The sequence below is a fragment of the Carcharodon carcharias genome, chromosome 1 (genome assembly GCF_017639515.1).
Source record: "Carcharodon carcharias isolate sCarCar2 chromosome 1, sCarCar2.pri, whole genome shotgun sequence".
Lineage (NCBI taxonomy): Eukaryota > Metazoa > Chordata > Chondrichthyes > Lamniformes > Lamnidae > Carcharodon > Carcharodon carcharias.
The window spans coordinates 266,741,646-266,768,523 of record NC_054467.1 but is presented as its reverse complement, the minus strand read 5'-3'; the positions used below and the strand labels follow the sequence as shown (position 1 = coordinate 266,768,523).

At 43.3% G+C, this 26,878-nt stretch overlaps 1 protein-coding gene across 1 annotated transcript in view; it reads right to left on the bottom strand.

Annotated features, from left to right (window-relative positions):
- LOC121276090 (disintegrin and metalloproteinase domain-containing protein 12-like) overlaps positions 1–26,878 on the bottom strand; it is a 215,287-nt gene that overhangs the window by 98,760 nt on the left and 89,649 nt on the right. The window contains exons 7-8 of the mRNA XM_041184030.1: positions 14,182–14,259; positions 9,625–9,739 (exon numbers count right to left, since the gene is read on the bottom strand). Coding sequence (XP_041039964.1) covers positions 9,625–9,739; positions 14,182–14,259 — 193 coding nt within the window. The remainder of the gene's footprint in view (positions 1–9,624; positions 9,740–14,181; positions 14,260–26,878) is intronic.

The window sequence follows — 26,878 nt, the reverse complement described above, 5'->3', positions numbered from 1 at the left end:
TTCAAACAGGTGGTAGGATGTTACACCTACCCAGAGAGGCGAGGCCAAACAGTATGTTTTGTAAAGAACATTTTTTTACTTTTCTCCCTGGGATTTTAAATAGCTCAGCCTTAACCAACTGCTGTATCGTAACAGCTGGAAAGTCTAAGAGAGAACTGCCTAGCAGCAGCATTGAATTGGCTGCTGACCAGGTGAGCAGGGTTTTGTGATAGCAGTAACCAGCAGAAAGATCCTAACCTGCCAAGAGGAAAGACCTGAAAACCTCTCCTGTGTTATTTTTTGTAAAACTCCAATAATTCTACCCCAACAATCAGTCGGCGATTTTTCACATCTCCGTATCCTGTTTTCTTGAGAAACCCCTATCCAGATCAGAACTCAGTGGGGAGATGTTTAAATTTGTACAGGCTCTTCCATAGTTTGAGGAAAGGGATGTTGAAGCATTCTTTATTTCATTTAAGATAGCTAAACAAATGAACTGGCCAAAGGAAAACTGGACATTGCCCACGTGGAGCAAATTGACAGGTAGAGCACAGGAGGTTTATGCTTCACTGTCAGAGGAGGTTTTTTATGGATTATGATGTCGTGAAAAAGGTCATTTTGAGTGCATTTGAATTGATCCCTAAAGGACACAGACAAAAGTTTCAAAATTTAAGGGAACAGCCTGGGCAAACTTATATTGAATTTGAAAAACTTAAAGTAGTTTTGACAGGTGGATATGAGCATTAGGAATCAAAACAACCTATGGGGCAGAATCTTGTGCCTGTCAGGTGGGCTGGTCGGGAGTGGGCATGGAGCCGATCGTCGCCTGCGATTGGCTGCGCGCTGCCATTTTATGTGGATGGGCCAATTAAGGCCTGCCCAGTGTGCAGCGTGCCCGGTTGCGCTCAGCGCTACCTGTGCGGGTGGGGGGGAGAAGGGAGAGTCGGGGCCTGCACGCGTGTGAAAGATAATAGAAATCTCCCTGAGGAGATTCAAATTCAAATTCAAATAAAGAAAGAATAAAATTATTTCGGCATGTCCCCTCATGTGACAGTGTCACAAGAGCTGGGACATGTTTATAAATTGTGTGGAAAATGTTTATTAATTTAATAAAACCTTCCATGAAGCATCATCCTGCCCATGGATGAGGTTTCATGCTAAACGTGAAGGCCGCTTGGGGTCTTCTTCTGCCCCCCCCCCCCAACCTTAAGGTTGGACGGGCAGCCCTGTCAATTGCCTAAACTGGTTCATTAATGGCCTTAACAGGCCTTTGACAGTTTGGCAGGCACACAACCACCTCCAGTGCGCTCAACGAAAGATGACGCGCGGTGACATCGGGACACACGCCCAACATCACCGTGCGCCATTTTATGCGTCGGTGTGTGGGTCCCGGTCCCACACGCCAACAGGAAAATTCTCCCCACAAAGTTCTCAGAGAGACCATTCTCTTGGAAGAATTTAAAAACTCCCTACCTTCTGTAGTAAGAACCAATTTTGAAGACTGAAGGGTTGCAACTGCCAGGCAGGCAGCAGTAATAGCTGACGATTATGAGATGATCCATAAAACAAAATCTTTTTTCCATCACCCCCATAAATTTGAAAAGGATAGAAAGTGGGAGAGTGAAGGGAATGCAAGTAGCCGGGGTAAAGAATGGATAGATGGGAATACCTTGGGATCTCCTCCCCAGATCAGGAAGGAAGGTACTAAGTGTACTAAGTGTGGGGGTGAAACTCAAAACTTCAGTGAGAAGCTGGTGGAAATGGGCACATGCAGGTTCTATAGGAATGAATGAAACAGTGAGCCAGCTGGAATCTAATCACAAGCAACAAGAATTGAGAGAGCAAAACACAGGACCTCAAAGCTTCCAATAATGAAAAGGAAGAGATATCTATGAAAATAACAAAAATTTACAGAGGAGGTTGCTTTACGAGACTAGTCAGGCAACTGTCTGACACAGTCATCCTCGCAGAATCATACCTTACAGATAATGTCCCAGACCCCACCATCACCATCCCTGGGTATGTCCTGTCCCACTGGCAGGACAGACCCAGCAGAGGGGGAGGCACAGTGGTATACAGTCAGGAGGGAGTTGCCCTGGGAGTCCTCAACATCGACTCCGGACCCCGTGAAGTCTCATGGAATCAGGTCAAACATGGGCAAGGAAACCTCCTGCTGATTACCACGTACCGCCCTCCCTCAGCTGATGAATCAGTGCTCCTCCATGTTGAACATCACTTGGAGGAAGCACTGAGGGGGCAAGGGTGCAGAATGTACTCTGGGTGGGGACTTCAATGTCCATCACCAAGAGTGGCTCAGTAGCACCACTACTGACCGAGCTGGCTGAGTCCTAAATGACTTAGCTGCTAGGCTGGGTCTACGGCAAGTGGTGAGGGAAACAACAAGAGGGAAAAGCATACTTGACCTCATCCTCACCAACCTGCCTGCCACAGATGCATCTGTCCATGACAGTATAAGTAGGAGTGACCACCGCACAGTCATTGTGGAGCAAGGTCCTCCCTTCACATTGAGAATACCCTCCATCGTGTTGTGTGGCACTATCACTGTGCTAAATGGGATAGATTTTGAACAGATCTGGCAGCTCAAGACTGGACATCCATGAGGCTCTGTGGGCCATCGGCAGCAGCAGAATTGTACTCGAACACAATCTGTAACCTCATGGCCCGGCATATCCCCCACTCTACCATTATCATCAAGCCAGGGGATCAACCCTGGTTCAATGAAGAGTGCAGGAGGACATGCCAGGAGCAGCACCAGGCATATATAAAAATGAAGTGTCAACCTGGTGAAGCTACAACACAGGACTACTTGCCAAACAGCATAAGCAGCAAGTGATAGACAGAGCTAAGCGATCCCACAACTAACGGATCAGATCTAAGCTCTGCAGTCCTGCCACATCCAGTTGTGAATGGTGGTGGACAATTAAACAACTCACTGGAGGAGGAGGCTTCACACATATCCCCATCCTCAATGATGGAGGAGCCCAGCACATCAGTGCAAAAGATAAGGCTGAAGCATTTGCTACAATCTTCAGCCAGAAGTGCCGAGTGGATGATCCATCTCAGCCTCCTCTGGATGTCCCCAGCATCACAGATGCCAATCTTCAGTCAATTTGATTCACTCCACATGATATCAAGAAACAGCTGAAGGCACTGGATACTGCAAAAGCTGTGGGTCCTGAAAATATTCTGGCAATAGCACTGAAGACTTGTGCTCCAGAACTTGCCATGCCCCTAGCCAAGCTGTTCCAGTACAGCTACAACACTGGCATCTACTCGGCAATGTGGAAAATTGCCCAGGTATGTCCTGTATACACAAAGAAGGACAAGTTCAACCGAACCCATTACTGCCCCATCAGTCTACTCTGCATCATCAGTAAAGTAATAGAAGGGGTCATCAACACTATCAAGCAGCACTTGCTTAGCAATAACCTGCTCACTGATGCCCAGTTTGGATTCTGCCAGGATCACTCAGCTCCTGGCCTCATTACAGCCTTGGTTCAAGCATGGACAAAAGAGCTGAACTCCCGAGGTGAGGTGAGAGTGACTGCCCTTCACATCAAGGCAGCATTTGACCGAGTGTGGCATCAAGGAGCCCGAGTAAAACTGGAGTCAATGGGAATCAGGGGGAAAACTCCCTACTGGTTGGAGTCATACCCAGCACAAAGGAAGATGGTTGTGGTTGTTGGAGGTCAGTCATCTCAGCTCCAGGACATCACTGCAGGAGTTCCTCAGGGTAGTGTCCTTGGCCCAACCATCTTCAGCTGCTTCATCAATGACCTTCCTTCCATCATAAGGTCAGGAGTGGGGATGTTCGCTGATGATTGCACAATGTTCAGCACCATTCATAACTTCTCAGATTCATGTCCATATCCAAATTCAGCAAGACCTGGACAATATCCAGCCGGGGGCTGACAAGTGGCAAGTAACATTCACACCACACAAGTGACAGGAAATGACCATCTCCAACAAGAGAGAATCCAACCATCGCCCCTTGATATTCAATGACATTACCATCACCAAATCCCCCACTATCAACGTCCTCAGGATTACCATTGACCAGAAACTGAACTGGACTAGCCAAATAAATACTGTGGCTATAAGAGCAGGTCGGAGGCTAGGAATCCTGCAGTGAGTAACTCACCTCCTGACTCCCCAAAGCCTGTCCACCATCTACAAGACACAAGTCAGGAGTGTGATGGAATAATCACTACTTGCCTGGATGAGTGCAGCTCCCACAACACTCAAAAAGCTTGACACCATCCAGGTCAAAGCAACCGCTTGATTGGCACCACATCCACAAACATTCACTCCCTCCACCACTGATGCACAGTAGCAGCAGTGTGTGCACCATCTACAAGATGCAAGGCTCCTTCGACAGTACCTTCAAAACCCACGACCACTACCATCTAGAAGGACAAGGGCAGCTGATAGATGGGAACACCACCACCTGGAAGTTCTCCCCCAAGTCACTCACCATCCTGACTTGGAAATATATCACCATTCCTTCACTGTCACTGGGTCAAAATTCTGGAACTCCCTCCCTAACAGCACTGTGGGTGTACCTACACCACATGGACTGCAGCAGTTCAAGAAGGCAGCTCACCACCACCTTCTCAAGGGCAACTAGGGATGGGCAATAAATGCTGGCCCAGCCAGCAAAGCCCACATCCCGTGAATGAATAAAAAAAAATGTAAAATACAGTAACTTCAAGAGGAATTAGAGGGAGCATCAGTTCAGGTTGATTCTTTAATAGAAAATGAAACATCCCTCAAAGCTAAATCGCCGGTAAAGATAATATGATTACAGATGCACTGTCCCAGGTGTAAATTACTGAAATCAGTTACTGGTCAGGATTGTATAAATCTACAATATTGCTACTTGTTGGAACAGTCTGTGCCAGGTTGGACGATGTATACATGTGCTTGAAATATTTTCTTTTGTTAATAAATGTTTAATTTAGTTTTCTAAAAAAAAACCTCTAAAGTCTTGGTACTTCTGAATTGAGGGCACGCATCTCATAATAAATACAAATTGCAAAACCGTTGTGACCGTGTGATCAGGTTTCCCTCGTGGATTTGATCCCCCTTGGACACATCATCTGCTGCATCATTAACAGTTTCATATAAGTTATGTGCTGAGACATCACATGTTATTACTTAGTAAGGGAAAATGACAGGCAGCATGTAGAGCCAGACAGGATGAAGAGGTGAGGGCAAAAAGTTGACAGAAAGCCACAGGAAGCAAATAGAGAAGAGAATATGAAGAAGCAGAATCAAGAAGGCAAGAGTGTTGACAGAGATGGAATGCAAGGAGAACCAGTGCTGTGAGTAAGCATGCAAGATTCTTTAAGAGAGCTTTCTTCGATGATATTCATAATTATAAGTCAGACCAAGAATATGATCTTGGCAACAGATCAGGGGATGTGAATGTTGTGATGCAACAAAGCAGAAATAAGAGCCACCTTCAATCTGTCACGCAGATGGTAAGGTATGATTGACATGCCAATGGTAAAGTACAATTGACGTGCGAATGGTAAATATGATTGACAGGTGCAGAATCAACAATCGTTCTTTACCATTTGTGCGTCAAATAGGTTGCCAGTATGCTGGGGTCCTCTAGGCCTGAGGCAACTAGAGAATGACCACTACAAACAAAAACCACAGAGCAGAGAGGTCAGCAGTCTGCCTCCATGTCAGCTGACAGCACAGGAAAAGTACTGCATGGGGTCACTCACAAGCACATGAGAAAGTCCAGCTGGCTGCATTTGGCTTTGACAGGACTATATTTTGTTTATGATGTCACCTTGCTGTGTATGTGTCTTTTTTGAATTCAGAAATGGTGAACCACTAAAAGAATCTGTTACTGTTTTAAACTCTATTGAGCCATTAACAGTTCACTGGATTCTGCAAAGGGTATTATGGGAAGGATCACACCGGATGAGGTCAATGCATTTTGCCTGCTGTTTCCTCGTGTGATGACATGTCCAGGGAATGGGTAAGGGAATTGACGAAACAGTAACAGGTCTGCAGAGGATGTAAGATTTATTGGATTGACGAGGTAAGGCTCAAATGAAACATGTCTGTAGCAGTGAGTCACCTTGTCTGCTGTCTCTTAGGGATGTCATCATGGTCACTTTCCCCCTCCATACCCTCAGCCTCAAAGGAGGCATTGTGCTCCATGTTGCCCTCATTGTTCAAAGCTTTGCCGCTCTACAGCATCAGGTTGTGCAGAGCACAACACATCAATAAGCCAGCCCCTTGCTTGGCTGCACTGAAGGGCTCCACTGGGTCTATCCAGGCATCAGAAAGCCTTTCACCTGCTCAATCATTTCTCGAGCTGTCCTGTTGTATCTCTCCTCTGCATCTGTGCTAGGATTCCTCACAGGCATTAGTAGCTGTCTCTTAACCCAATATCCACCAGTAAAGATACGTGGTTGGCCTGAGAACGTTGGTCATCTGGGACTGCCTTAGCATGTAGGTGTTGTTACAGCTTCCAGGGAACCCTGAACAGATCCAAAGGACCCATTTGCGGCAGTAACAACAAAGTAATTGAGCAGGGCGCCAATTTGGGGAATGAGTTCCAGAGTGTGACAAGAAGGGTCAGAACATACAATTGTAAGAGTTCACCAGCAGATGAAGCTGAAAATGGAGGTTAAGGCCCTGTATCTGAATGCACATAGCATTTGAAACAAAAGAATGAATTGTTAGCACAGATAGAGAATAATATGTGTGACCTGATAGGCATTACAGAGACATGGTTGAAAGGTGACCAAGGCTAGGACCGGAATGCTGAAGAGTATTTGACATATTGGAACAACAGGAAGCTAGGAAAAGGTGGTGGGGTAGCTCTGTTAATTAAGGATAACATCCGTTCAGTCCTGAAAGAAGACCTTAGCCTGAAAGACCAAGATGCAGAATCAGTATCAGTAGAGATAAGAAATGATAAAGGTGAAAGGTCACTTGTGAGGGTCGTTTATAAGGCAGTAACAGTAGTTACACTGTAGGACAGAGCGTACAGGACGAAACAAATGGGGTGTATAGTAAAGATACCAGATAATCATGGGTGATTTTAATCTACAAGTAGATTGGGAAAATCAGATTGGCAAAGGTGGTCTGGAAAAGGAATTCATAGAGCGTTTTCAGTTCAATTTCTTTGAGCAGTATGTTCTGGAGCCAACAAGGGAGCAGGCTACCCTGGACCTGGTAATGTACAATGAGACAGAATCTATCAATAGCCTCATGGTAAAGGAGCCTCTAGGTCACAGTGATCACAACATGATAGAATTTCATGTTCAGTTTGTAATGGAGAAGTGTGGGTCCATGACTAGTGTTTTAAACGCTATGAGAGTATGAAGTCAGAGCTGGCTAAGGTGAACAGGGAAACCAGATTAAAAGGTAGGGCAGTAGAGCTGCAGTGGCAGACTTTTAAGGAGATATTTAATAACATTCAGAAAAGATTTATCCCAGTGAGAAAGGCTCTTTGAGAACGATACATCATCCGTGGATAAATAAGGAAGCTAAGGAGAGTATTGAATTGAAAGAAACATGGCATAAATTGGCAAAGATTAGTGGTGGGTCAGAGGATTGGACAGACTTTAAAAAGCAAAGAATGATAAAAAAGCTAATAAAGAGGCAGAAAGTAGATTATGAGAGAAAGCTAGCTAGTTATATAAAAACAAATAATATGAGTTTCTACAAGTATAGGAATAGGAAAGAAGTAACTAAAGCTATTGTTGGTCCTTTAGACAGTGAGTCTGGGAATTGATAATGGAAAACAAGGAAATGGCAGAGTCATTGAACAGGTATTTTGTGGTACTATACTTCATGGTAGAGGAGTTAGAAAACTTCCCAAAGATATTTGAAAATCAAGAGATGATAGGGAGGGCTGAACTTAATACAATCACTATCACCAGGGAAAGGGTGCTAGGAAAACTATTAGACCTAAAGGATGACAAGTCTCCAGGACCAGATGGCCTGCATACTAGGACCTTAAAAGGAGTGGCTGCAGAGGCAGTAAATGCATTTGTTATAATCTTCCAAGGTTCGTTAGATTCTGGAAAGGTTCCAGCAGATTGGAAGATAGCTAATTTAGCTCCTTTATTCAAGAATGGAGGGAGGTAGAAAGCAGAAAACTATAGGTCAGTTAGCCTAACCCTCTGTCATAGGGAAATCACTAAAATCCATTATTAAGGAGGTTTTAGCAGGATACTTAGATAATCACGATTTGATGAGGCAGAGTCAACATGGTTTTGTGAAAGAGAAATCATATTTAACTAATGGACTGCAGCAGTTCAGGAAGATAGCTCACCACCACCTTATCAAGGACAATTACAGATTGACTATAAATGCCTCGCCAGCAATGCCCACATCCCATGAGTGAATGAAAAAAAAGATAGAGTTTCTTTGACAAAATAACATTCAGGGTGGATAAAGGGGAACTGGTAGATGTGGTGTATTTTGATTTTCAAAAGCCACTCAATAAGGTGCCACATCAAAGGTTACTACAAAAGATAAGAGCACATGGTGTAGCGGGTAACATATTAGCATGGAGGAAGGATTGGTTAGCTAACAGGAAGCAGATAGTAGGGATAAATGGATATTTTTTTGATAGACATACTGTAACTAGTGGAATACCACAGGGATCAATGCTGGTTCCTGAACTATTTTCGATCTACATCAATTACATGGATGAAGGGACTGAATGTATGGCTGCTAAATTTGCTGATGACACCAAGATAGGTAGGAAAGTGAATTATTAAGAGGAGGTAAAGAGCCCACAAAGGGATATAGACAGGGTTAAGTGAGTGGGCAAGATGGAGTACAATGTGGGTATAGTGAACTTGTTCACTGAGATACGAAGAATAGAGAAGCAGGATCTACTTAAATTCAAAGAGATTGCTGAACTTGGGATCTGGGTGCCCTGGTGTCAATCACATAAAGTAGGTGCAGCAAGTGATTAGGAAGGGAAATGGAATGTTAGTGTTTATTGTGAGGGGAATGGAATATAAAAGCGGGGAGGTTTTACTACAGTTGTACAGGGTCTTGGTGAGACAACATTTGGAGTATTGTGTGCAGTTTTGGTCTTCTTATTTAATCAATGATATAATTGCTTTAGAAGCAGTTCAGAGAAGGTTTACTGGGCTCATTCTTGGTTTGAAAGGGCTGTCTTATGAAGGAATGTTGAACAGGTTAGACCTATACCCATTGGAGTTTACCAGAATGAGAGATGCTCTTATTGGAACCTATAAAATCCTGAGGGCACTTATCAGGGTGCATACCAGGGGGATGTTTCCCCTTGCGGGGGAGACTAGAACTAGGCGACATAGTTTAAAAATAAAAAGGAGTCCCTTTTAAGACAGAGATGAGGAGAAATGTTTTCACCCAAAGGGTTGTTGGTGTGTGGAATTCTCTTCCGCAGAAGGTCATGGAAGCTGCCTACCCTGTACTTTAGGGAAAATAAAGTTGCACAGTCGGTGGAGCTTGTAACTGAAACGTGATGTGAAAAATGACTGGAACTGTTCAGTAACCTCAGATGGAGAACGCATGGTGAGCAGCACAGAGAAAGACAAAGCAGGGAGAAAAATGACGATGAGTAACAACACAGTAAATAACCGAAATGATTACCTGGTGTTGTGACATTCATAGGTCCACTGTCGATGCTGCCACCTATTCCTCTGACAGCACAAAATGGGGGAGCCCAACCTTCCTGACAGTGACACTGATCTTTATTGTTACAGACCTGAAACAAATTTAACAGCAGGTAAAATGTCTTCATTCACATTAAATAGATTCACATAAAATGAAATAGTGAAGAATTTTAAAACACACAAAGTAACCTACTGGAGTTTTGGAGGATATAACTAGCAGAATAGATAAGGGAGAACCAGTGGATGTGGTGTATTTGGATTTTCAGAAAGCTTTTGATAAAGTCCCACATAAGAGGTCAGTGTGTAAAATTAAAGCACATGGGATCGGGGGTAATATATTGGCATGGATTGAGAATTGGTTAACAGGCAGGAAACAGGGAGTAGGAATAAATTCTTCAGAGTGGCAGGCTAGTGGTGTACCATAGTGGGGTACCGCAGGGATCAGTGCTTGGGCCCCAGCTATTCACAATATATATCAATGATTTAGACGGGGGAACCAAATGCAATATTTCCAAGTTTGCTGATGACATAAAGCTAGGTGGGAATGTGAGTGGTGGAGGGAGTTAAAAAGCTTCAGGGCAAATTGTGTGACTGGGCAAATACATGGTAGATACACTATAACATGGATAAGTGTGAAGTTATCCACTTTGGCAGAAAGAAGAGAATGGCCGAGTATTATTTAAATGGTGATAGATTGGGGAATGTTGATGTACAAAGGGACCTGGGTGCCCTTGTACACCAATCACTGAAAGCAACATGTATGTGCAGCAAGCAGTTAGGAAGGCAAATGGTTTGTTGGCCTTCATTGCGAGAGGATTTGAGTACAGGAGCAAGGATGTCTTACTGCAGCTGTACAGGGCCTTGGCGAGACAATACCTGGAGTATTGTGTGCAACTTTGGTCTCCTTACCTAAGAAAGGATATACTTGCCATGGAAGGAGTGCAGCGAAGGTTCACCAGACTGATTCCACTGGAGTCGCACCCAGCAGAGAGGAAGATGGTTGTGATTGTTGAGGTCAATCAGTTTAGTTCCAGGACATCACTGCAGGAGTTCCTCAGGGTAAGCCCAACCATCTTCAGCTGCTTCACCAATAACCTTCCCTCTATTATAAGGTCAGAAGTGGCTGATGACTGCACAATGTTCAGTACCATTCGCGCCGACTCTGAAACTGAAGCAGTCCATGTCCATATGCAGCCAAGACCAGGTTTGGGCTGCTAAGTGGCAATCACTTGGCAGGATTGTTGTATGAGGAGAGGCTGGGATGATCAGGCCTGCATTCACTGGAGTTTAGAAGAATGAGAGGGGGATCTCACTGAAGTGTATAAAATTCTGACAGGGCTGGACAGACTGAATGCAGGGATGATGTTTCCTTTGGCTGGAACAAGGGGTCACAGTCTCAGGATACGGGGTAGGCCATTTAGGACTGAGATAAGGAGAAACTTCTTCACTCAGAGGGTGGTGAGCCTGTGAAATTCTCTACCACAGTGGTGTGTAGAGGGCAAATCACTGAATATATTTAAGAAGGAAACAGGTAGATTTCTAAACTCTAAAGATATAATGGGGTATGGGGAGAGACCGGGAGTATGGCGCTGAGATAGAGGGTCAGCCATGATCATACTGAAAGGTGGAGCAGGATCAAAGGGCCGAATGACCTACTCCTGCTCCTAGTTTCTATGTAAAATGAGGCAATGAGCAAAACCATTCAGAAGTTGGAGTCATAACTGTGCATGTGGGAATGCAGTCAGCAAAGATATCATGATAGGGAATTCAGTCCAATCATCCTCAGCTAATTCACCAATGAATGGCCTTCTCTTTCCTTCAATATAAACAAGTGTGGGGCTGTTTACAGACTATTCTACAGCAGTGATGAAATAACCCATGTCAGTCCTCAAAGGGTCCGAATATCAAAGAAACTTGGACTGACAAAAGGTGGGTAACAGAAAACAATTCATTCCCAGGACTTACAGAAAGATCCTGGGCTGTTTTTGTGCTGAGAGAGGATATGACAGAAATGATCAAAATGGCCACAGTTTGGGAAAATAGTTTTTAAAATGTGTTCATTTGTCCACCTTGTTAGAGTGGGTTTGATTCCAAGCCTCCACGCATTCTGTGCGCCATTAATAAAATCAGGAATATAATTGGCTGTTTAATGACCTTAATTATCTGCTGTCTGTCAATCTCAGTCACTGATCTGTCCTGAAACTCACATCTGATAACATTGGTCAGTGGTGAGAGGACATCAGAGAGATAGGCCTATGCCAGTTAGCAGCTCACCTGCCTCCAATCCTATCTCCACAGGACCAGTAAAACTCTGCCCAATGACACTATTCTAAAGGGTGTGCAGGGATGGAAGAACCTGTGGGTGTGTGTACATCGATCTTTGAAGGTGACAGGATGCACTGTGACAGTGGTTGCAAAGAATTTGGAATCTTGATAAAAGCAAAATACTGCAAAGGCTGGAAATCTGAAATAAAAACAGAAAATGCTGGAAAAACTCAGCAGGTCTGACAGCAGAGGTGGAGAGAGAAACAGAGTTGACATGTCGTGTTGATATTTTGAAGTGGTGGGGTGATGGCGCGGCAGGTAAACGAGAGCCCACCCACTATGGAAACGGTGTGTTTCCTGGGAATGTATAATTAATGCGGTGGGTTTGGGATGATAGGGCAGGAAAAGCTGCCATTGCAGCCGAGGGGTAAAATATCGTTTTACCCGCCTGCTACCACACTTAGTGCAAATCTGGGACGATTCCGCCCTCAGAGTTAACGTTTTGAGTCAAATATGACTATTCTTCAGTTCTGAAGAGCTCGAGTTGACTATGACTTCTTCAATTCTGAAGAGGAATCACATTGGACTCAAAACATTAACTTTGTTTCTCTCTCCATAACTGCTGCCAGAGATGGTGAATATTCCTAGGATTTTCTGTTTTTATTTCAGATTTCCAGCATCCATTGTATTTTGCTTTTATTTTAGAAGATATAGCAGATAGATGGGAACACTAACACCTGGATGTTCCCCTCCAAGTCAGTCACTAGCCTCATTTGGAAATATATCACCGTTCCTTCAGTATCGCTGGATCAAAATCCTGGAACTCCCTCCCTAACAGCACTGTGGGTGTACCTACACCACATGGACTGCAGCGGTTCAAGAACGCAGCTCACCACCACCTTCTCAAGGGCAACTAGGGATGGGCAATAAGTGCTGGCCCAGCCAGCAAAGCCCACATCCTGTGAATGAATCAAATAAACGTTATGTTGAATGTGTATAGAGATCTGGTTCACAGATTAAGTATTGGGCCCAGTTCTGGTTACCATACTATAGGAAGGGTGTGAGGATCCTTGAGAGGGTGCAGATAATATTTGCCAGAAAGGTCCCATGATGAGGGATTTTAGCAACAAGGTTAGATTAGAGAAGCTGGGATTGTTCTCCTTGGAGCAAAGGAGATTGAGGGGAGCTTTGATCGAGGTGCGCAAGATTATGACAGATTTGGATATGAGAAAGAAGAAATGTTCTCTGAGCTGATGGTACAAGGGCTCACAACTTGATTTAAGATTTTGGGCAAGAGATGTGGGGGGAATGTGAGGAAGAACATTTTTACACAGTGACTGACTGATAATGGTTTGGAACTCGTTGACCCTGAGGGTGGTGGAAGAAGCAACAATTAATTATTTCACAAGGAATTTAGATTGGCACTTGAGGGAAATAAAGTTGCAGAGCTACGGGGAGAGAAAGTGGAAGTGAGACTGACTGGATTGCTCTACAGGTCCAACATGGACCTAATGGCCTTCCCTGTGCCATATCGAATCTAGGACTCTATGACACTCCTGTAAAGAACCTTTGGATGAACCTTTTGTGCATGAGCGGTGCTATAGAAGTAGAAGTTGCTGTTGTATTGAATCTGCTTCCACCGCCCTTTCCACCAACAACTCACTGTGTAAGCGTTTTTCCCTTCATTTCCTCAGCTTTATATTTACCTGAACTCTGCATTCCCTGGTTCCCCATCCACCTGTTACTGGAAACAGATTCTCCTTAATCACTTTGTCAAACTCCAACATAGTTTTGAATACTTCTATCAAATCCCCCCCTTAACACAAGTACATAAGAAATGGGAGCAGGAGTAGAGCATACGGCCCATGAAGTCTGCTCCACCATTCAATACGATCAACTCCACTTTCCTGCCCACTCCCCATATCCCTTCATTCCCCAAGAGACCAAAAATCTGTCTGACCAAAGATCTTAGCTTACTCTTACTTAAAACAACATCCCCGTTTCTACAGTATCTCCATGTAACTGGAGTCTTTCATTTCTGGTAGCATTTTAGTAAAGATCTCATTCACACTCTCTTAACATCCTTCTGAATGAGAAGTGTCCAGAGTTGAACACAATACATTATTCGAAGCCAAACTAATAAGGTTTAGCATAATGAAATCATATTATAATAATAACTGATAAGGATTTAACATTATAATATCATCATTCCATACCATCCAAATGAATCTATCAGCTTGACTGATAGGAGAAGTGATTAATTTCATACCCCTTTGTTATTACAGGTCTGGTCACAGTTCTGTACATTGAACAGCCTCACATCCTGGCACTTTGTCTCAAAGCAGGCCTATGAAACAGGAAATAGAACATATTGTCAGCACGGTGTCACCATCATTAGGTTTAAACAATGAGTTAAGATGTTTGACTCCAAATTCTTTAAGGATCGGTCACAGTCAGGGAAGTTTGACTCTGAACATTTTATGGATCAGTTGTTGATGTTGGGGCTGAAAGACAAAAGCTGATCCTCAGTGAATGCTGTGAATCAGCTGAAACAGTGGATTGAGTCAGGTGTGCTGATTCCAAAACCTAAATAACAAGCTGGAAATACAAGCATCAGAATGGGAATAGAAAAGAGAATTAAAATGTCAAGAGGTGGACTGTCATACATTAGTGAGAAAAGTCACATAGTGATTCTCTAACTAGGTGAGTAATCCAGGAGTTGGAACTTATGACCTGGAAATGTCAATTCGAATCACAGTAAGGCAGCTGGGTGAATTTAAATTAAATTAATTAAATATATTTGCAATACATCAGAGACTAGGAATCATGCAGTGAGTAACTCACCTCCTGACCCCCCCAAAGTCTGTCCACTATCTACAAGGTACAAGTCAGAAGTATGATGGAATACTCTCCACTTGCCTGGAAGAGTGCAGTTCCGACAATACTCAAGAAGCTTGACACCACCCAGGACAAAGCAACATGCTTGATTGGCACCACATGCAAAAACATTCACTCTCTCCACCACTGACGCACAGTAACAGCAGTGTGTGTACCATCTACAAGATGCACTGCAGAAACTCACCAAGGCTCCTTAGACAGCACCTCCCATGACCACTACAGAAGGACAAGGGCAGCAGACACATGGGAACACCACCAGCTGGAAGTTCCCCTCCAAGTCACTCACCATCCTGATTTGGAAATATATCGCCGTTCCTTCACTGTCACTGGGTCAAAATCCTGGAACTCCCTCCCTAACAGCAACATAGGTGTACTTACACCACATGGACTGCAGCGGTTCAAGAAGGCAGCTCACCACCACCTTCTCAAGGGAACTAGGGATGGGCAATAAATGCTGGCAGGACAGACCCAGCAGAGGTGGCAGCACAGGGCTATACAGTCGGGAGCAAGTTGCCCTGGGGTCCTCAACATCGACTCCAGACCCCATGAAATCTCATAATCACATTTTTTCTGCTTTATCTTACTGTTGTAAGGGTGGCTGAGTTGCTACTATTGATAGAATTGATCTGCAGACACGTCTTGGGTGGAAACCTTAAGTTTATTTACAATATGCTCAGCAGTAACTACACACGTTTCAACTCCAACTCTATCTCTACACTGACTGCTGAGGGAGCCCACACTGCTCCCCTATTGGTTAAGGTCATGTGATCTTCCTTAACAAGTATTATTCCTAAAGGTATATTACACACTAAACAAAACCATAATTACTACATTCCTCCCCCTTTAACTCGGCTATCCATATTATATTTACAAGTACATATTTTTCAAGGCAATATAATATTTACACTGGGTAAGGAATTTACACGTTCAGTCTTTCAGGTGGCTTCCTGGTCCGTGTGGAACGTTGCAGCTCCACAACTTCAGATTCTCTTTCAGGAATCTCCTTTTCCAGAATTGCCTGAACATCAGGTGCTTCAGTGGGCACCTGCAGTTCTGTATCCTCAACTCTTGCAGGAACATGTCAGTCCTGGGTTGAGTACCCTCAACTGGAAATTTGCCCTGGTCAAGGTCACTGGTGGAACCAGATCTTGGTGATTTGCCTCTCTTCTTTAAATGGTCCACATGTTTATGGATGATCCAACCTTCTACCTCCACATGGTAAGATAGAGGACCAGTCCCTGCACTTACTACACCCAGTAACCACTTTGGTCCTTCCCCGAAGTTTTTCACGTGCACCTGCTTTCCCACAGTAAATCTCCCTTATAACTGTGCCAGTTGTGCCTAGTTTTCTGGCTTCCCTGACTCCTTTCCACCTTCCCCTCTAAATTCGGCATTATTAAGCTCAATCTCGTCCAGAGACGGCATTTCAACAATAATTCAGCAGGTGTGGCACCTGTTGTTGTGTGACGAGTAGTCCTGTAATGAAAAAGAAAGCATGCTAGCTTGGTTGCCAAAGAATCACTAGTTAGCTTTCTCATACCTGCCTTGAACGTTTGAACCACCCTTTCGGTCAGTCCGTTTGAGGAAGGTTGGTACGATGCAGTTTTCACAAGAGTGATACCATTGAGGCTGATAAACCATTGATACTCAGCACTCATAAATGCCATGCCGTTATCATAAACCATTACTTATGGTAGTCCATGAATGGCAAAACTCTGAGGTAGTTTCTCAATTCTAGCGACTGACGTTGGTGACTTCACCTCATATACATCCATTGAATCAGCAACAACAATGAAACATTGTGCCTAGGAAAGGTCCAATGTAGTCAATGTGTAACCGCACTCAGGGCCTACCCAGCCACTCCCATGGCTGTAACGGAGCTGTCACTGGCAACTTTTGCGGTTGCTGACATTGCACACAGTGCTTTACTAAACTCTATTTCACCATCCATCCCAGGCCACCATAGATAGCTACGTGCTATGGTCTTCATTCGGGAAATTCCTGGATGGGCACTGTGTAGTTCAATGAAAAGTGGCTCCCTTCCCTTTGGAGGAACGATCACTTGTGCTCCCCACAATAAGACACCCTCTTGGCTGGTTATTTCATGTCTTCTGTTGAAGTAAAGTTTTATTTTGTCAGATACGGGCTCCTGAGACCAACCATGTAGCACTTGTTCTCATACTTGAGACAGGACTGGGTCCCGACTTGTCCAGTCTCTGATCTGTCGAGCACATACCAGTGAGGAATCTAAGAAACTTCACAGTAAAACAAGTTTCTATGGAGCTGGGGCGTGCTCATCATTTTCTTGTGAAGGGTGGAAACATTAAGTTTATCTACAATATACTCAGCAGCAACTATACGTGTGCTTTCAACTCCAACTCCACCTGGCTGCTGAGATAGCCTGTGCTACTCTCCTATTGGTTACTTCAGATCATGTGATCTTTCTTAACAAGTATTATTCTTAAAGGTACATTACACACTGTACAAAACCATAATTACTATATAAATTTATAAACACTAATTAGGAGAAATATTCTAAGATTCTGCTTCCACTGCCTTTTGAGGAACAGAGCTTCAAAGACTCACTACCCTCTGAGTGAAAACAAAATTCTCCTCATCTTTGTCTTAAATAAGCAATCCCTTATTTTTTAACCATAACCCTGAGGTTTAGATTCTCCCACAAGAGGAAATAGCCTCTCCACATCCACCCTGTCAAGGCCCCTCAGGATCTTAAAGATTTTGATCACCTCTTATTCTTCTAAACTCCAGTGGACACAAGCCTAACCTGTCCATCCTTTCCTCATAAAACAACCTGCCCATTCTCCTGACTTTCCTAATTACCTGCTGTACCTGCATACAACCCTTTTGTTGTTTATGCACTAGGACACCCAAATCCCTCTGAATCCCTTTGAGAACTCTGCAATTTCACATTTGCCCACATTATACTCCATTTACCAGATCTTTGCCCGCTCACCTAACCTAGCTATTTCACTTTGTAGCCTCCTTACATCCTCTTCACAATTTACTTTCCTATCTATCTTTGTGTCATCAGCAAATTTAGCAATTGTACCATCTGTTTCTTCATCCAAGTCATTTATATCAATTGTAAAAAGTTGAGACCCCAGCACTGATCCCTATGGTGTACCACTCACCACATCCTGCCAACCAGAAAAAAATGGATTTATGCCTACTCTCTGTTTCCTGTTAGCTGGCCAATCTTCTATCCATGCCAATATGTTACTCGCTACATCATGAGCTTTTATTTTCTGCAATAATTTCTGATGTGGCACTTTATCAAATGCCTTCTGGAAATCTAAGAACAGAACATCCACTGGTTCCCCTTTATCCACAGCACATGTTACTCCTTAAAAGAACTTGAATAAACTGGTTCAGCATGATTTCCCTTTTAGAAAACCATGTTGACTCTGTCTGATTGCCCGAAACTTTTCTAAGTGCCCAGCTATAACGTCTTTAATAATAGCTTCTAACATTCTCCCTGATAACAGATGTTAAGGTACCTGGACTGTAGTTTCCTGCTTTCTGTTTCTCTCCCTTTTTGAATAAAAGAGTTATATTTGCTATTTTCCAATCTAACGGATTCACAAATCCAGGGAATTTTGGAAAATTAAAACCACTGCATCAACTATTTCACTAGCCACGTGAAAGAAGTCTTCTTTCAAGGCCCTAGGATGAAGTCCATCAGGACCTGAGGATTTGTCAGCCTGCAGTTCCAACAATTCGTTCAATACCGCTTCCCTGGTGATTGTAGTTTTCCCAAGTTCCTCCCTCCCTCCCATTTCCTGATTTACAGCTATTTCCAGGATGTTACTTGTAACCCCTTTAGTGAAAACCGATGCCAAATACCTGTTCAATCCATCTGCCACCTTCTTAGCTTCCATTATTAATTCCCCAGGCTCACTTTCTTTTGGACCAACACTCACTTTGTTAGTTCTTATTTAAATATCCATAGTAACTGTTACTATCCATCTTTATATTTCCAGCTAGCTTCTTGTACTCCCCCTTTTTCCCTCCTTATTTTTCCTCTTTATTAATCTTCTTGTCATTTTTTGCTGTTCTTCATATTTTTTCCAATCTTATGACCTGTCACCCATCTTTGCACAATTATATGCTTTATCTTTAAGTTTGATGCTGTCATTAACTGTTTTAGTTAACCACAGATGGTGGGCCCTTGCTTTAGAATGTTTCTTTCTCATTGGAATGTACCTATTCTGTGTATTCTGAAATATCCCTTTAAATGTCTGCAACAGGATCTCTACTGACCTATCCCTTCACCTAAATTGCCAGTTCACTTTAGCTAGCTCTGCTTTCATGCCCTCATAATTGCCCTTATTTAAGTTTAAAATATTAGTCTTGGATCCACTCTTTGCTCCCTCAAAGCGAATGTAAAATTCAACCATATTATGATCGCTGCTACCTCGGGGTGCCTTCACTATGGAGTTATCAATTAATCCTATCCCGTTGCTCAATACCAGGTCTAGTATAGCCTGCTCTCTGGCTGGCTCCAGAACGTGCTGTTAAGAAACTATCCAACAACATTCTATGAACTCCTCATCCATGCTACCTTTGCCCATCTGACTTTTTCAGTCGATATGCAGATTAAAATCCCTCATGATTAACGCTGTACCTTTCTGAAAAGCTTCTATTATCTCTTCTTTTATATTCTGCGCTACCATGTAGTTACAATTAGGGGGCCTGTACGTCACTCCCACAAGTCACTATTTGCCTTTATCATTTCTCATCTCAACCCAAACCACTTCTACATCCTGGTTTCCTGAACTCAGGTCACCCATCTCTAATGTGCTAATGCCATCATTAATTAACAGAGCCAGCCCTCCACCTTTTCCTAGCTTCTTATCCTTCCGAAATGTCACGTACACTTCAATAATCAGGTCCCAATCCGTGTCATCTTGCAGCCATGTCTCTAATGGCTATCAGATCGTACTTTTTTGCTTATATTTGCGTTATCAGTTCACCTGTTTTGCTTTGAATTCTACCTGCATTTAGATACAGAGCCTTTAGTTTCGTCATTTTATTATTTTTGTAACTTCTAGCCTTATCTACTGACTTACTTTTCGATTCATACTCTCTGTCCCTTCCTGTCATGTTCTGTTTATCATTTCCCATTTTTGTACATTTCTCTCCTAATATGTCTCTACTCTTTGGTTTACCACATCTTCCTAAATTTGACCTCCTGCCCCCAGTTACAATTTTGATTCCAAATTATTTGCCCCAGGTCTGTTCTTACCCCATTGAAGTTGGCTTTCCCCCAATTAATTAATCTGACTCTGAATTGCTCTTTGTCCTTAGTCAACCTAAACATTATAATACAACGATCACTGTCCCCTAAGTCATGACCACAGCCGGTGTTAATTACAGCGCAATCCAAGTCCCAGAGGGAAATGTGGCTCATGAGTCACAACCATTTGTTTTGTATTCTAACACTGAGGAGAAGCTGTATCAATCTCAGCGGTCAGAGGCCCAGTAACACTTTGGAGTTTTTAAAAGATAAGCATACAAGTTTTATTAACAAACATAAAAGAAAACTTAAACACACAAAATTACAGTTACTCAATTAAGGTTAATCTTCAAAACAATCCCCCAAAACTCTCTACTTGATCAAACCCACAACGAAACAACTTCTAGGTAACACTCCTTTATAGATATTTAATTCTGGAATCCAGTATTATCACACAAGGCAGACTGCTGTAGCTTCAATAAAGGTATACCACATGACCTGTACCCTTTCCACTTCATGATGGAATTTACTTCGGAATGAAACTGCTTGCTGCAGCCCAAGACTTCTCAGCAGCTCAAACAGCTCCAGCCATCTCCAGCTTAGGGGCTTGACAGCTATCCAGCTCAATAGTTAAAAACACAGCTATCCACAGTAACTCTAATATACCTTTTTCCCCTTTCATCTCAGTCCTATTGTTCTCACACCCCTTTGAAACTCAAACCCTTCCAAATATAAGACCTTTCATGTCTCCATCTTGTCTTTGCTTTTGGGTGAACGGAAATAAATGTCCCCACTACTGTTTACCTCTGGACTCCTGCAAGATACAGACATTTTCCTTTCCAACTCTGGCCCCTTCGATATTAAAACAACCTCTCAACTTATCTAAAAATGCAAATGTTAGATCTAACCTATTTACTTGTATGTCAAATTTAACAACATTAACCTTTTCATGTTTCTAAACCCCCAGACAACCTGACTGCTAGCAAACTCTTGCCCGGCTTAATGACACACACACACACACACAAACAAACAAACACACACACCCTTTTTTACAGGATAACACAACACACCCCAATATATTTTTTTAAAAATCTATTCTCTTGCACCTATATGTTCCCTTACTGATATTTAATCCACCTGGCCCACCTCATTTCCAACAACCAGTTCCAGCAGCATCTCTCCTCATCTTCGACTGGAAACATACTGTTGTCAAATTCTCCTGAACACCTCGAGGAACTGTTGTCCCTCTCCACTACTACCAACCCAGTCTATATTTGGATAATTAAAGTCTCCCATTATAACTGCTCTATAATTCTTGCATCTGTCTGTAATTTCCTTGCAAATTTGTTCCTCTATACTTTTCCCACTATTTGGTGGCTCACATAGTACCCCAGGGGTGTAATGGTATTTCTATTGTTCCTTAGATTCTGTCCTTGACCCCACTCTGTGACTTTCTCACTCACCAGCACTGCAATGCTATCCTCAATCAATGCCATTACCCCTCTTCCTTTCACTCCCTTCCCTATCTTTCCTGAAAACCTTATATTAAGGAATGTTTAACTCAGCGCAAATAGAGATAAATAGGTATGACTTGGTGGCAATTACTGAGACATGGTTACAGGGAGAACAGGTTTGGGAGCTGAATATCCAAGGATACTCAGTGTTTTGGAAGGATAGACAGGAAGGAAAAGGAGGTGGTGTAGCTTTGTTAGTAAAGGGAGAGATCAGTGATATAGTGAGGAATGATATAGGCACTGGAGAGCAAGACGTAGAGTCAGTCTGGGTAGAAATAAGAAATAGCAGGGGAAAGAAATCCCTGGTGGGAGTAACCTATAGGTCCCCAAACATTAGTTTAGCAGTAGGGCACAGTATAAACCAGGAAATACTGGGAGCATGTAAGAAAGGCACGGCAATAATCATGGGTGATTTTAATATGCACATAGACTGGACTAATCAAATTGACAAGGGTAGCCTTGAGGGAGAGTTCATAAAGTGTATTAGAGATTGTTTCTTGGAGCAATATGTTGTGGAACCAACCAGGGAGCAGGCTATTCTGGATTTGGTTTTGTGCAATGAGATGGGATTAATTAATGATCTCAGAGTAAATGGTCCTCTAAGAAAGAGTGATCATAGCATGATAGAATTTCAAGTTCAGTTTGAGAGTGAGAAACCTGAGTCCCACACTAGTGTTCTGGAGTTAAACAAAGGTAACTACATAGGTATGAGGGCAGATTTGGCCCTAGTGGACTGGACAGGAAGACTACAAGGTAGGAGAGTTGATGAACAGTGGCAGGTATTTAAGGAGATATTCAATTCCTCTCAAGCAAAATATATTCCAAACTGGAAGAAAGATGGTGTGAGGGGGAAAAAGCATCCATGGCTAAGCAAGGAAGTTAAAAATAACATAAAGGCAAAAACTAAGGCATACCAAATTGCAAAGGTCAGTGGCAGGCTGGAAGATTGGGAAACTTTTAAAGATCAACAAAGGGTTACTAAAAAAAAATAAAAAGAGCAAAGGTAAATTATGAAAGAAAACTAGTACAAAATGTAAAAACTGAAAGCAAAAGCTTCTACAAGTATATAAAAGGAAAGAGAGTAACTAAAGTGAATGTTGGTCCCTTGGAGGATGAGACTGGGGAGTTAATAATGGGGAACGCAAAAATGGCAGAGACACTTAATATTTTGCCTCAGTTTTCACAGTGGAGGATACTAGTACCACCCCAATAGTAACAGGTAGAGCAGAGGGTACAGAGAAGGAGGAACTTAGAACAATCACCATCACTAGAGAAAAAGTACTGAGCAAACTATTGGGATTAAAGGGTGACAAGTCCCCAGAACCTGATGGCCTACATCCCAGGGTCTTAAAGGAAGTGGCAATGGAGATAGTGGATGCATTGGCTATAATATTCCAAAATTCCCTGGATTCTGGAAAGGTTCCAATGGATTGGAAAAATGTTAATATAACGCCCCTATTAAAAAGGGTGGGGAGGCAGAAAGTAGGAAACTATAGACTATAATTGGCTTAGTTGTAGGAGACAGAGGGTGATGACAGAAGGATGCTTTAGTGACTGGAAGCCAGTGTCCAGTGGCGTACCACAGGAATCTGTGCTTGGTCCCCTATTATTTGTCATTTGCATAAATGACATAGATAACTTTGTGGGGGGTAGGATTAGTAAATTTACGGATGACACAAAGATTGGCTGGGTGGTCAACAGTGAGGTTGAGTGTCTTGGGCTACAGGAAGATATAGACGGGATGGTCAAATGGGCAGATAAGTGGCAGATGGAATTTAACCCTGAAAAGTGTGAGGTGATACACTTTAGAAGCAGTAATTTGACAAGGAAGTATTCATGACACTAGGAAGTTCTGAGGAACAAAGGGACCTTGGCGTGTGTGTCCATAGATCTCTGAAGGTGGAGGGGCATGTTAATGGGGTGGTGAAAAAGGCATATGGGACTTGCTTTTATCAATCGAGGCATAGATTACAAAAGTAGGGAGGTCATGTAGGAGTTGTATAGAACCTTGGTGAGGCCACAGCTGGAGTACTGTGTGCAGTTCTGGTTGCCACATTATAGGAAGGATGTGATTGCACTGGAGGGGGTGCAGAGGAGATTCACCAGGATGTTGCCTGAGATGAAACATTTACGTTATGAAGAGAGGTTGGATAGACTTGGGTTGTTTTCGTTGGAGCAGAGAAGACTGAGGGGTGACCTGATCGAGGTGTACAAGATTATGAGGGGCATGGACAGGGTGGATAGGGAGCAGCTGTTCCCCTTAGTTGAAGGGTCAGTCACAAGGGGACACAAGTTCAAGGTGAATGGCTGGAGGTTTAGGGGGAATGTGAGGAAAAACCTTTTTACCCAGAGGGTGGTGATGGTCTGGAATGTGCTGCCTGGGAGGGTGGTGGAGGCGGGTTGCCTCACATTCTTTAAAAAGTACCTGGATGAGCACTTGGCACGTCATAACATTCAAGGCTATGGGCCAAGTGCTGGTAAATGGGATTAGGTAGGTAGGTCAGGTGTTTCTCATGTGTCGGTGCAGACTCGATGGGCCAAAGGGCCTCTTCTGCACTGTGATTCTATGATTCTGTGATATGGACTGGTTAGGTGAATGAGCCAAAATTTGGCAAGTGGAGTTTAACGTGGATAAGTGTGAGGTTATCCATTTTGTTGGAAGAATAAAAAGGCGACTTATTATTTAAATGGAGAGAAACTTCAGAATGCTTCAGTGCAGAGGGACCTGGGTGTCCTCATGCATGAATTGCTGAAAGCTAGTGTGCAGGTTCAGCAGGTAATAAGGAAGGCAAATGGAATTTTGGCATTTATTGCTAAAGGAATAGAGTATGAAAATAGGGAAGTGTTGTTGCAACTGTACAAGGCATTGGTGAGATCCCACCTGGAGTACTGTGCAGTTTTGGCCCCCTTACTTGAGGAAGGATATAATTGCATTGGAGGCGGTTCAGAGGAGGTTCACTAGATTGATTCCAGAGATGTGGGGCTTGTCTTGTGAGGAGAGATTGAGCAGTTTAGGCCTATACTCACTAGAGTTTAGAAGGATGAGAGGAGATCTAATTGAGGTATATAAGATGCTAAAGGGGACAGACAAAGTAGACATGCAGTGGATGTTTCCCCTTGTGGGCCATTCTAGAATGAGAAGCCATAGTTTTAGGCTAAGGGGTGGTAGATTTAAATCAGAGATGAGGAGGAATTACATTTCTCAAAGGGTCGTGAATCTGTGGAATTCACTACCTCAGAATGCAGTGGATGTGGGGACGCTGAATAAATTTAAGGAGGAGATAGACAGATTTTTAATTAGTAAGGGATTGAAAGGTTATGGGGAGAGGGCAGGAAATTGGAGTTGAGGCCGAAATGAGATCAGCCATGATCGTATTGAATGGCGGAGCAGGTTCGAGGGGCTGAATTGCCTACTCCTGCTCCTAGTTCTTATGTTCTTATCTTCTTAACACCCAGTCCTGCCTTTATTTGAGCCTGGTCTCCATTCTTACCTCAACATCATATTTCCGCCTGCCTTTTTGTGCCTGCATCTCACCAATTTTGTTCCCCACACTCCACATATTCACATACATGCACAGTAAACCTAATATAGGCTTTATTATCTTCCCTTGCTCTGACCCCACCTGGTGTCTCAATATTTCCCTACTCTAGTGTTATTTATCTCTCCCAGTATTCAGTGCACCTTGGTATTCCTCTCAAATATTACCTTCTGATTCCACATTGCGGCCAAGTTCGTTTCTACCCTCTCTTTAAACATTAGCAAACCACCTCGCAAAGACATGTGTCCCTCCCCTGCTCAGGTGCAGCGCTCCAGCCAGTAAAGGTCCCATCTGCCCCAGAACCAGTCCCCAATGTCCCAAGAATTGAAAGTCCTCCCTCCTGCACCATCTCTCCAGTCACACATGAATCTGTTTTCTGCCCCTCGTTCCCAAGATGTGTCAAGAGGAGCTGTGAATGGGGAGAGCTGAATTGTCAGCAACAGGTGCTGCCTAGTAAAAACTAAACAAGGACAGAGCATGATTGAATTTTTTGATGAAGGTGGGTGGATGAGGGCGGTGCAGTTGATGTTATTTACCTGGGGAGCGGGAAGTGAGAAATGAACAGCAATGAAGGCGACAGAGCGGCGCAGAGGGTGAATGTGGTGGAGTGGAGGAAGGAGGAAGTTGGGAGCAGTGCAGAGGAGAATATATGCCTTTGACAATGGAGTGCAGAGGGAGATGGTGGGCAAGATAAATATATTAAGGACAACAGGATAACCAGGGAAAGAGTAGGAGCCATTAGGGACCAAAGTGACAATCTGCGCGTGGAGCCGGAGGATGTAGGTGAGGTCTTAAATGATTACTTTTCATCTATATTCACTATGGAGAAGGGTGATATACTTGAACAAATTGGCATTGAAAGGGAAGAGGTGTTAGCAGTTTTAGCGGGCTTAAAAATCCCCAAGCCCAGATGAGATGTATCCCAGGCTGCTGTGGGAGGCAAGGAAGGAGATTGCAGGGGCTCTGACACTAATTTTCTAATCCTCTCTAGCCACAGGAGAGATGCCAGAGGCCTGGAGGACAGCGAATGTGGTATCATTATTCAAGAAGGATAGTAAGGATAAACCAGGTAATTACAGGCCAGTGAGTCTCACATCAGTGGTTGGGAAACTATTGGAAAAAATTCCGAGGGACAGGTTTGATCTCCACTTGGAGAGACAGAGATTAATCAGGGATAGTCAGCATAGCTTTGTCAGGGGGAGATCATTACTAACAAATTCGATTGAGTTTTTCAAGGAGGTGACCAGTTGTGTTGGTGAGAGTAGTGCAGTTGATGTAGTCTACATGGACTTCAGTGAGGCTTTTGACAAGGTCCCACATGGGAGAATGGTCAAGAAGGTAAGAGCCCATGGGATCCAGGGCAATTTGGCAAATTGGATCTAAAATTGGCTTAGTGACAGGAGGCAGAGGGTGATGGTCCAAGATTGTTTTGTGATTGGATGCCTGTGATGAGTGGTGTACCGCAGGGATCAGTGCTGGGACCCTTGCTGCTTGTAGTGTACATTAATGATTTAGACGTGAATATAGGAGGTATGATCAGTAAGTTCACAGATGACACAAAAATTGGTGGTGTTGTCAGTAATGAGGAGGAAAGCCTTAGATTACAGGACAATATAGATGGGCTGGTAAGATGGGCAGAGCAGTGGCAAATGGAATTTAACCCTGAGAAGTGTGAGGTGATGCATTTTGGGAGGACTAACACAGCAAGGGAATACACAATGAATGGTAGGACTCTAGGAAGTACAGAGGATCAGAGAG